The 11,486-nt window shown below is 52.9% G+C and overlaps 1 protein-coding gene across 1 annotated transcript; it reads left to right on the top strand.

The window, feature by feature from the left end:
- Positions 1 to 4,291: 4,291 nt before the first annotated feature.
- Klf10 (KLF transcription factor 10) lies at positions 4,292 to 10,827 on the top strand. Its single transcript, XM_034517307.2, has 4 exons — positions 4,292 to 4,604; positions 7,409 to 7,639; positions 7,727 to 8,630; positions 9,122 to 10,827. Exons 1-4 carry the CDS (start codon positions 4,569 to 4,571, stop codon positions 9,379 to 9,381), a joined length of 1,431 nt encoding a protein of 476 aa, XP_034373198.1. The 5' UTR covers positions 4,292 to 4,568; the 3' UTR covers positions 9,382 to 10,827.
- The last annotated feature ends 659 nt before the right edge of the window (positions 10,828 to 11,486 follow it).

Genomic DNA, 11,486 nt, shown 5'->3' with positions numbered 1-11,486 from the left:
CATTAATCTTTATTGTCAACTAGATTTACAGTTGCCTTGGAAACACGTCTTTGCATGTGTCTATACCGTGCTTCCTGGAAGGTTTATGTGAAGAGAGGTGACCCACTGGGGAAGTGGGGAGCCCTGTGGCACTGGGTTGGCACTGAGCAGAAGGAAAGGGGCAGCTGAGCCCTTCTGTCCATTTCTCCCTGCAGCCTGACTTTGGACAGTGTGATCAGTCTTCTGTGTTCCCGGCTGGGGCCACCAGTCCCTGCTGGGATGGTCTGCATCCCTCAAACTAAGGCAAAATAAACGATCCCTTACATTGTTTTGGTCGGGTATTTGCTCACGCGCGTGAGAAAAGCGATTAATATACCATGGTAATGAGCCTAACATTCACTGGTCAAGGCGGAGCTCTCCCCCGCACCCCCGCACCCCCAGTCTTATAACGCTTTTCTGTTTCTCCATTAGCTCCTCTTTGCCTCTGGTCTCCACTTGTCCCACTAGGCCAGAAAACCAAGCAAGACCTAGGGAGCGGAGTTCCTGGCCTGGCACCCTCAGCCAGCATCGCCCTGTGCCTGCATCTGCTGTCCTCTGGGTTTCCCTTCTCCTTTGGGATTTCTTGGTTTAATTTCAGATGCCGCTATGCTCTGAGAATTTTTGTATTTTCCTCTCCAGCCCACAAGTTATCATCTCCTAAACTCCGGATCTGAGAGAAGACCACCTCTAGACAGCTCTGTTCCAACGTGCCACACGGACCCTTGCATGCCTTAAATCAATGTGTCAGAATACAGAGAGAGCTCGGGGGCTAAGGACATGTGCGACTTTCGCAGATGATCTGAGTTCATTTCTAGCACCAGTGACAGGTGAGACAAACAACTCTCCCTAACCCCAGCCCCAGAGGATCCAACACCCTCTCGTGGCCACTGCCCCCTCCCATACACAGTTTTAAAAAATGACCAACATTTAAAAAAAAAAATTAAAGCCAACTTGACAATGGCTTTCTGTCCTCCACAACCCATGACTTTTCTGTGGTCCTTCTTCAGGCAATGATGTCTCACCCATTAGATCTCACACAGTTCCTCAGCCCATATCCAGTAAGCAAGTTACATCTCTGCCCTAGCCTCTCTGATCTACCTCTACACCCTTTCTATAGGCTTCGTTTTTTGCCACCTTCGCCTCAACACTGGTGGTAGCCCCCACTCCTCAGGTCCATTCTCCACACTGGGCTAGAATGAGCAAGCTACACAGCCATCCTCAATAACACTTACCCTCGAGGGCTGGCCCTGGGATCAACATTCTGTCACATCGATTCAATGGTATACACGTCCTCATCCTGCCTCTCAAGTGTGTGATTCACATTTTTAAAGCATATCCTGAATGGCTAGTATTCTTCACTCCATAGGATTTCAGAGTTAACTCGGGAAGCCTTTTCTGACACTGTTTAAGCACTGAAACCAACTGTGCTCCAGCTCTCTCAGCATCTTCCAGAATATAGCAATGGCTACACTACTTGCTTCTCCCACTGTCCTAGAAGTTCCTTTAACACAGGAACTGTTTTTATGATAGTTCTCCAGCGTTCACTAATGCCTGGAATGCAGTACAGCCATAATGGGACGAGGAGGGTTGAGACTTGGTGACTGTACAGAGCAAAGAATCTGTATCTAAACTGGGCAATCTCTATCTTCATTATTCCCACTGAAGGGAAACCAACACCATTAGCAACAAGAGTCAGCATCTGAGGTACCACTTCCTACAGCCAAAGTAGTCTCCTCTCTTACTCATGCCCAAGATGACTACATCTGTGAAGGACCGTGTAACAACACAATTGAAGAGAAGGGTATGGAAGTATCATACTTCCATTCATGCATTGGCCCATATTCTGTCTGCAGTCCCATGGGGTCTTCAGAAACAATCTACTATTCATATGAAGTGCCTATTAAAGAATAATACTAAGTAAGAAAGGTAACTATGGTACTGGGCATAGCAGCTCATCTGGGCTCTGGAAAACAAGCTGTGATGTGGGTGGATGTCCTGGGATTACAGATAGAAATAGCTTCATCCGAGCTAGAGGTGGAAGCACCAAGCCAAGTCCGGCCTAGTGTCAATTATCCCAGTACTTGGGAGGCCGTGGCAGGAGGGTTGTCTAGGCAGCCAGGGATACATAGGAAGTGTGAGACAGCCAGGGCTACATAATGAGACCCTGTCTCCTAAGACAAAATAGAAGGGGGTTGGGGGGGGGGGAAGACAGGCAAACAGAGCAGCCTTGTAAAACAAACAGTACATAGGTGTTTCTGAGGCAAAGCTGTCTAGCGCTAGGGACTAACTGGATCCCACTTAAGTATTTGGGGGAGACAACTGTGGCTGGACCAGCAATGAGGACCCCTTTAAGGCTGCACAGAAAGAGGAGTTTTAGATTTGGCAATATTGGCTCTGAGGTGCCTGGGGAAGGCTTTCTCTGAATCTCCAGGCATCAAGTAAGCCACCACCACCCAGCTTCTCCTATCTCTCTCTTCTCTTTCCTGTTGTGAGCACTCCGAGTCCTGAATGCTCCCTACAACTCACTCACCCTGCAGGGTGGGTGTGGGAGCACTGCGCCAGCAGGCTCCACATTCTCAAAGACAGGGTTCAGGCTCGGTGGGTCTGGCTGTGACCTCTCCAGGAGGCGGCTCCCTCACAGGAAGGCAGGCAGGCCTGCCGCTGGGCACACACAAGAGCTTTCTGAGCTGCAGCAGGTGCCCAGGCCAGCTGCTCCAACCCTTCAGACTGAGATCAACAGGATGGGCCAGCCCAAGCGGAAGGAAGCCTGCCGGGAGGGACACTCCTGCAGACAGAAGCAGGGGCACCGGGTGGAGGGAGGCAGGAAGAGCTGCCTGGGTTGCTGAGTTGGCGCTCCTCCAGCGGATTCAGAGCTGGCAGTGACAGGAGGCCATTCAGTCATCTTCCCCCCACTCCCACCCCCACCCAGGGCCTCTCTGGCCCATGATATTATCATTACGTTTGTTGCTGGCTGGCTTTAGGTATACCAGAAGGGACCATCAGATAGATGCTGGTAGAGCTGACGGCTTCCTTTACCTCTTCTGTGGGGACTAGTAAAGGGCACTTGCTTTATCCCTTTTAGCTCGGCAGGCTGAAAAAGCCCACAGGAGGGCAGTGACTTTTGTCTCATGATCCGCCTGACCAAGGGAGAAGATAAGATCTCTAGTTTGCTTTAAGCCCCGCTATCACTGCCTCCGGCTCCAACAGCTGCTGTGAACCCGCACAAACGGGCAAGGGGGCGGGAGCAACAGGGCGCCAACCAGGAGCCAAGAGCTCTCGGACTAAGACTACAACCCCTGCCCCGGCTGCTGCACACAGAAGGCGGGCTTCCCTAAGAAGCTCAGCTTGCCCTCAACCCCTGGCGTGGTGGAGGGGACAGGGACAGGAACTCGGTGTCTGACCGGGTCAGGAATCCCACCTACAAGCATGCTTTCCTCACCCCATCCCCACTAGCTGTTTTCTCGGCAGGGCGTCGGCGAAGACTGTGGTCCTGCGGGTGGGGGAGGTGGTGTCTACCTTGGAAACAGCTCCAACATCGTATTTTAAACTCCAACTACACCAAACTCAAACTCGATTCTGCCACCGAGCACTCGGGTCGAGGGCTCCCGGCCACGCCACTAGCCCTACGGTACCGGCTTCCCTAAGTCCCCACACCAACCGCCCAGAAGGACGGGAGGGACGCGCAGAGGCGGGCCCTGCTGCCAGTGCCTGTGCTGCAGATGGGAGGACGAGCCAGCGCCTGCCGCCGGGGCGTGGGCGGTGAGTGCGAGCAGGTGTCTGTTCCGTGACAGGGCTCCCGCCGCCACCGCCTCGCCCTGGTTCTCCCCAGTCCTCACGGCTTAGAGTGACAAAACCCGGCAAATGCTCAGAAATGCCGCTCAGTGGTTCACCCGGCTCCCGCCTCCACGCAAAACCCACGAGAACCGCGCTTCCAAAGAACGTCTGATGGCTCGGAGCCGCGCTCGCAGCCCCCGCCTCCTGCTCCCGCTCGGGGTCCCGCCCACTCCCTGGCGGGCCCCGAAGCTGCGGGCACCAAGGGGACGGGGCGGAGCGGGCTTCCCTCCCCACCCCCCACGTGGGGCCGGCTCTCCGCAAAGCCCGGTGGCCGCCACCGCGCCTCTCTGCTATGCCCCGCAGGCGGCGCCGCCCCCGGGCATGGGCGGGGGACTGAAGACTAGGGCTGGGCGAGGGGCGTCACGGAGTCAGGTGGTCCCCGGAGTTCCCCGGGGCTGGACCGAGGGAACACGGTGCCTCGGGTTGTGTACACGCTCCACTGACAGAGCTTCTTGCAGCCGGGCAGCCGCTGATCACGCGTGGCCCCTCCAGCCCATTGGCTGAGGCCTCACACACCTTTGCCGCTGATTGGCCGACGCCAGGCCCCGCCCTCTACCCCGCCCGCGGCGCGGGGCAGGCAGAGCAGCTACCTGCATGGGGAGGGGGACAGACAGCGCGGAGCGCGGTGGCGTCGACGTCTAGTGTCTCACTGCTCCCGTCTGTGGCTAGGCAGCCAGCAGCCAGGCAGCTCGCGACCTGCGGCCAGGCAACCAACCATGCTTAACTTCGGCGCTTCTCTCCAGCAAGCTTCGGTAAGTTACCTGGGGATGCTGGTCCTTTGCTCCCGCTCAGTGTCCGGGGAGCCAGCCGGAGCGCGAAGCATGAGCCCCTAAATAAGCCACGCCTGAGAAGCCAGGCTGCAGCGGGGTCTTGCGAGGGTTTTCCTCCCTGCAGGCTGGGAATATCGTCGAGGGCATGTGCAAAAGAGGGGTCGGAAGAGGAAGCCTGGGACCTGGACCAGGGGAGAGTGATCCTGTTCCCTGGGTGTCCAGGAGACAAGGGGGACTCTCAGGGAGACCCCCAGGAGGCGACTGAGCTGGAGGGGCTGTCTCCCTGGAAGCGTGGTTGAGATGGAGGGGGCGCCCTGCACCTGGCTCTGGCGGGAGATGCCCCTGTCTGCACCAGGAATGTGACCCGGGGGTGGCAAGGACTACTCACGGGCTGTCTACCCGAGAGGCGGGCGGCTGCTCGTCGGGGGAGGGGGGATCCTGCCAGGTGGAGACTGCGCGGCTGGGCTAGCCCGGGGCTGGGGGAGGGGATGGCCGGCTTCGCGCGGGGTATGGATGGCACGCGGGCTCTCCGGCCGCCAGGGGGGCCGCGGCACCCCCCGCAGACGTCGGGAGGGGACTCCCATCCCAGGCGGAGGCAGGTGGCTGCCTATAGACTACTCTTGGCAGGGGGGCAGGGTCCTGCCTTGGAGCCCGACAGCTGGGCGGGGGAGTCGGGACCGCGAGACGCGGGGGCCGCGTGTCGAGGCGGGAACCGTGGGGCCCCGCGCCTGGAGCCCGTGCTGTGGGCGCCGCACGTCTGGGAGCCTGCAGAGACACGGCTTGCGGGGGCCCAGGCTGCCGGAAGCAGCAGCCAGGGATGCCGCGCCTGCGGGAGACGCGGGTGGGCTGAGGTCCCGCGGGCCGAGTGGGCGGAGCGCCCCAGGCTCGGACTGCTCCCGGGGGCGGCGAGCGGGAGGGCGGCGGTCGGGCTTCCGCGGGGACCCAGCTCCACCTCCCGCAGCCGAGGCGGAGGCCAGGGATGGGCGGCGAGCGGGTGCGCCCGGGGAGCTCCTCGTCCCGGAGTGACCCAGCCCCGGCCTCCGCCAGGGGCGGGAACGAGGCCCGGCCCTGCTGTCGGTTCCTAAGGGAACCGCGGCTCGGGGGAGGTGGAAGGGGCGGGCGCCGCCGGAGCCGACACCGCCCAGCCCTCGCGCCGCCCGGCGCGCACTGGCGAGCGGTTGGCGGCGGCGCCCGCGGCCCCTCCCCGGCCGGCCGGGGGCGGGGGCCGGTGCTCAGGAAGTAGGGGAAAGGTGACGGCGCGGCAATTCCCAGTTCACGTTTCCTGCGCCGCCCGGAGCAGCCGCTGATCACGCTTTGTTCACATGCCTCGCCCCCTCCTCCTCGCGCCCCCACCCTGCGCCGCCCAGCCAATCCGGGCACGGGCCGCAGGCCGGCTGGCCAATGGCAGGGGCGGGGCGCGGGGGACGTGCGCGCGGCGGGCAGTGTTCCCGGTGACTCACCCGCCAGCCTCATTGAGGTTAGGGCGGCCCCATCCGTCGGTCCCCGCCAGCGAGGATCTCCCCCGCCGGCCTCCTGCGCCCCGCCCCCGCCTCCACCCGGCTTCCCTTTCCTGCCTCGCACCAGCTCTTCGCTCCCCTCCCAGCTTCCCCTCCCGGCGCGCATTCTTCACCCCTGCCTGCCTTTTCTTTTTCCACCCCTCTTTGAATTGGTGACTATAGGCTTTTTTACACTTACAGTCTTCATCCATTGCCGCTTACATAAAGGCGCGAACGGTTATGCAATTACATTGTTAGTGATAGTTCAAGAACGGTGTCTTGTTTTCCCACATTCAACAGGAAGAGAGACATCAAAAACAAAAAAAAAGAAAAGGTTATCTTTGCTGTTTTATTAGGTTTTCACTTTGTCTTTTGGAGTGCGGCTGGCCCTGAACTTGCTATATAGGCCTTGAGCCTTATGTTTCTGGCTCCCCCTTCCAATTTATGCTTTTCATAATTTTTGCAACCTCTACTTTGACCAGAAGAATTTGGAAGTTCTTTTTAAGAGGAAAGTAAAAGAGGTGATTCTTTTGAAATTCGGGTTAAAGAACTTTTAATGTGAGACGTTAGGTTGAAGGTGTTGCACACAGCATGATCATGGTTATCAAGCCATGTTTTAAATTCAAACCAACTTGTTCTCAGGGATCCCTCCCCCCCCACCCCCAAATCCCAAGAACAGTACATTTTATGCCTGTCTGGTCCCCAGAAAAGCATTGTGTTGAATGAAGAGATTGAGACTTGACCAAAGTAAAATTTTTCCCTCTTTGATTGCTTTGTGTGTGTTTTGCATTTTGAGATGCAACTTCCAACTGCTTGGCCTCCACATTCCTGAGATACATGCATCCCACCATGCCTGGGTGTATTTGTGTGTGTCCACTTACTTAATTGTCACCGTATGTGATGAAGTTACCAATTTCAGACTTTATTTATTTTGTTTTTTTTTTTTTTTTCTTTTTTCGAGACAGGGTTTCTCTGTGTAGCCCTGGCTGTCCTGGAACTCACTCTGTAGACCAGGCTGGCCTCGAACTCAGAAATCCGCCTGCCTCTGCCTCTGTGCTGGGATTAAAGGTGTGCCCCACCACTGCCTGGCTAATTTCAGACTTTAGATTACTTCCGGGTTAAGATGGTATCTAGTTTACTTTAAGTCAAATTACATTTTAAGACGTTGGTCTTAATTCCCTTGCTGGCAATAAGGTGTCCTTAAACTTTTCATTAAAACAACAAACATGGTACATCCCTGTCGGTTTGGATAATTAGATAACTGATGAGTTTTAACTTTTGTTTTTGCAGGAGGGAAAAATGGAACTAATTTCTGAAAAGTCCCAAGAGGGAGCACATCCCTGGAACAAAGCTGAGCAGAGTGATTTTGAGGCCGTGGAAGCACTCATGTCCATGAGCTGCGACTGGAAGTCTCATTTCAGGAAATACCTTGAAAACAGGCCTGTCACGCCAGTGTCTGATACCTCAGAGGAAGATAACTTGCTCCCAGGGACGCCTGACCTTCAGACAGTCCCAGCATTTGTGAGTATTTTCAGTCGGTAAAAGTGACAGCATTTTTCAGTGTTTACATAATAGACCTCTGATTTCTCTCCTTGCTTGTGTTTGTAGTGTTTGACTCCACCTTACAGCCCCTCTGACTTCGAACCCTCTCAAGGGTCAAATCTGACGGCACCAGCGCCATCTACTGGTCACTTCAAATCATTCTCCGATGCCGCCAAGCCTCCAGGCGGGGCTCCCTTCAAAGAGGAGAAGAGTCTTTTAGCTGCCCCTCCCCTCCCTAAGGCTCAAGCCACCAGCGTCATCCGGCACACGGCTGATGCCCAACTCTGTGACCACCAGTCCTGCCCTGTGAAAGCAGCTAGCATCTTCAACTCTCAGGACAATTCTTTCCGGAGAAGAACCCACGTGAATGTCGACGCTACTCGGAAGAACATACCCTGTGCTGCTGTGTCACCAAACAGATCCAAGCCTGAGCCCAGCACAGTGGCCAGTGGTGACGAGAAGGTGGCGCTGTATGACTTTGCTGTGCCTTCGTCAGAGACAGTCATTTGTAGGTCTCAGCCAGCTCCCTCGTCCCCAGTGCAGAAGTCAGTACTGGTGTCTTCGCCTACAGTATCCACTGGGGGAGTGCCACCCCTGCCTGTCATCTGCCAGATGGTTCCCCTTCCTGCAAACAACTCTCTTGTTACCACAGTTGTCCCCAGCACCCCACCCAGCCAGCCACCAGCTGTCTGCTCACCTGTGTTGTTCATGGGCACTCAGGTGCCCAAGGGCACCGTCATGTTCGTAGTACCCCAGCCCGTTGTGCAGAGCCCAAAGCCTCCAGTCGTGAGCCCCAATGGCACCAGACTGTCTCCCATTGCCCCTGCGCCTGGATTCTCTCCTTCAGCAGCAAGGGTCACTCCCCAGATTGATTCGTCCAGAGTAAGAAGTCACATCTGTAGCCACCCAGGATGTGGCAAGACTTACTTTAAAAGCTCCCATCTGAAGGCGCATGTGAGAACACACACAGGTACTGACCATGTGAGCTTTGTCTCTGAAGTGGGTGTGTATGCGGAGGCCACAGACACAAGGGGAGGTGTTGACGTGATGATTCGGTATCTTTAAAATTATTCCATTTGTCCCTGGGCCTGGTGACACACCCTTGTAATCCCAGCACTTGGGAAGTGGAGGCAGAGGAAGCAACACATCTAGTGATAGATATATATGTATTTATCACGTTAGTATATCCAGACAGGCTTTCTCTGTGCAGCCCTGGCTGTCCTGGAACCCACTCTGTAGACCAGGCTGGCCTCGAACTCAGATCTTCCTGCCTCTGCCTCCCAAGAGCTGGAATTAAAGGTGTGTGCCATTACGCCAAGCATGTCCAGTAATACTCTGATAATTTATGAACTGACCAGCTTTCAACTTTGAATTATCTCTCTATATTTAGTGCTAATGTGAAGTGTCTAGTTTAAAGACTCTGTAAACGCATAGTAACCATCTGGCTTTTTTTTGCTTCAGGGGAAAAACCTTTCAGCTGCAGTTGGAAAGGCTGTGAAAGGAGGTTTGCTCGTTCTGATGAACTGTCCAGACACCGGAGAACACACACAGGGGAGAAGAAATTTGCCTGTCCCATGTGTGACCGACGGTTCATGAGGAGCGACCATCTAACCAAGCATGCCCGGCGCCACCTGTCGGCCAAGAAGCTGCCAAACTGGCAAATGGAAGTAAGCAAGTTAAACGACATCACTCTGCCTCCAACCCCTGCCTCAGCACAGTGACAGCCAGGAGATGGAGACTCAGAATAAACTGGTCAGAGTCAGGAGCCAGTGACGGTGTCAAATGCTTCTGCAAATCTGTGGCCCCTCAACAGGGCCTAAAGCAGAAGCCCCTGGCCTGGGGGAGGCCCAGCCTGGGTCAGATGACAAGAAGTGCTCCAGCCACAGGCAGGTCACAGAAGGGCAGGGTTCATTTCTTACCACATAGAGAGATGAGAACGCTTTTATTCCTTTGAATAGTCTGGAAGGTTTTGGGTGAGGTGAGCACAGCACAGGTTTTGAATCACATACACGTTGGGTACTTTGTTTTTGCCGTTTATACTTGGGACCAGCTTTGTAGTGTGATTCTTTCAAAGCACTGGTTTCAAGAGGCTGGACATCACGGTACAGAAATGGAGCTAGAAAAATGAGTTTGTGTTACACAGAGATGTTCTTCTCCTAGAGTTATCCTGTTTCTTATTCCTAGTCTTTCCAGTCAACTCCGTGAATGTAGCTAAGTATATCTGAAACTATCATTTTCCCACTATTGTTGGTATTTGAAGTTGAACAGCTGTACATTGCTAAGGGGAGCCAAAGGATTGGACCCTCATTAATTTAATTGCTTGGAAGTGCAGCTAAAATTCTTTTTTGGCATTTTGTTTTGAAAGTTTAGGCATTTTACTCTACTTTAGATTTCAGTTTGCTTGCAGTTTTTTGTGTAGATTTGAAAATTGTATACCAATGTGTTTTCTGTAGACTTAAGATACACTGCACTTTGTTTAGAAAAAAATCTGGAGATGAAACTATTGTAAAGATGTCAAGAATTTGAGATAACTCCTTGAGAAAGGTGACTTTGTGTCATCAGCAAAGGACACTTATGTCAAACATACACTGTGTTTTTTTCAAAGTAGGAAGTTAGTGACCATTATAAATGGACAGTTGTCCTTCTATTTATAGGAGTTTTTCAGAATGTTGGAGTACCTGGGTAGACAAATTGTTATTGGAACATTCACTTCCAACTTGAGAAGGATGTTCATGGTGCCGTTAAGTTCTTACTGCCGCAGTGTCTGCGCATCTGGGAAACTCAGAGACTTTTAAAGTGTCATAATGTGGTCACACCTGCAGTTCTGGGTATCGAATCCAGGGCCTTGCATGTGTTCTGTAAAAGCTCTGTCGCTGAACTGTGTCCCCACCCGAGAGCAATGGCTTTTGCTAACAGTATTTCTGTTCTGTTGTAAAGTGAATGGATGACACACTTGGTAGTAAAAGGCAAATTATTCAAAATCCACAGTGAAAAACTCACCGTACCTTCCCATTTAAACCGTTTCTGTATCGTAGGTTTCTGACATGCAAACTTGAACCCTTGAAAAAAGTTTTCTTAAAAACTACAAAAAATCACAAGTTACAATTTGCACAATATTTTTGTTGTACTTTATACCTTGTTTACAATAAAGACTTTTCTTTGATATACACAGTGGACTTATTGCATTTGTTAAAACTCAGTCTCCACTTCACCTTCATACGAATCTCATTCAGATTAGATCCTGAGGCCAGGTTTCTTTAAGATGGTGTAAGAAGTGTTTAAGTTAACCAGAACACCACAGTGAATTCACCCACAATGAAACTGCTATGGCCAAAGAGAAGGCTGACTTATCACCCGGAAGGACTTCTTCAAGTTCTACTCACTCAAAAAGAATAGCTACCTTAGATATAACAGACATGCTGGTACTACACCAGTCTATCCTGGAGAGAAACACTTGCTAGTCACTTAGACTTGTAAGCAGGGTGTGATTTACAACAGTACTGTGTAAGAAATACGTGCCACATATGTAATTTAAATTTTCTGCCAGGCTTGGGTCCACCTCTGATTCCAGCATTGGAGAGGGTTACTGCAAAGGCAAGGTCAGTCTGGTTTACACATCAAGTTCCAGGTAACAAGGACTATATAATGAGACTCTGTCTTAGACTATTTTAAGTAGGGTCATCAAAAAGAAGTAAAATGAAAATAAAACTAATTTTTAACATTAACCCTGTATTATACCCAAACTATTTCCACACTGAGTATAGTTGCTAATGATCTGTAGTCCATCTCTTCGGAAGTTACTCTTGGAGCTCCCTCTTACATGCTT

Source organism: Arvicanthis niloticus, chromosome 13 (assembly GCF_011762505.2).
Source record: "Arvicanthis niloticus isolate mArvNil1 chromosome 13, mArvNil1.pat.X, whole genome shotgun sequence".
NCBI lineage: Eukaryota > Metazoa > Chordata > Mammalia > Rodentia > Muridae > Arvicanthis > Arvicanthis niloticus.
The sequence above is the reverse complement of the archived record's forward strand: the minus strand, read 5'-3'. Positions and strand labels throughout refer to the sequence as shown.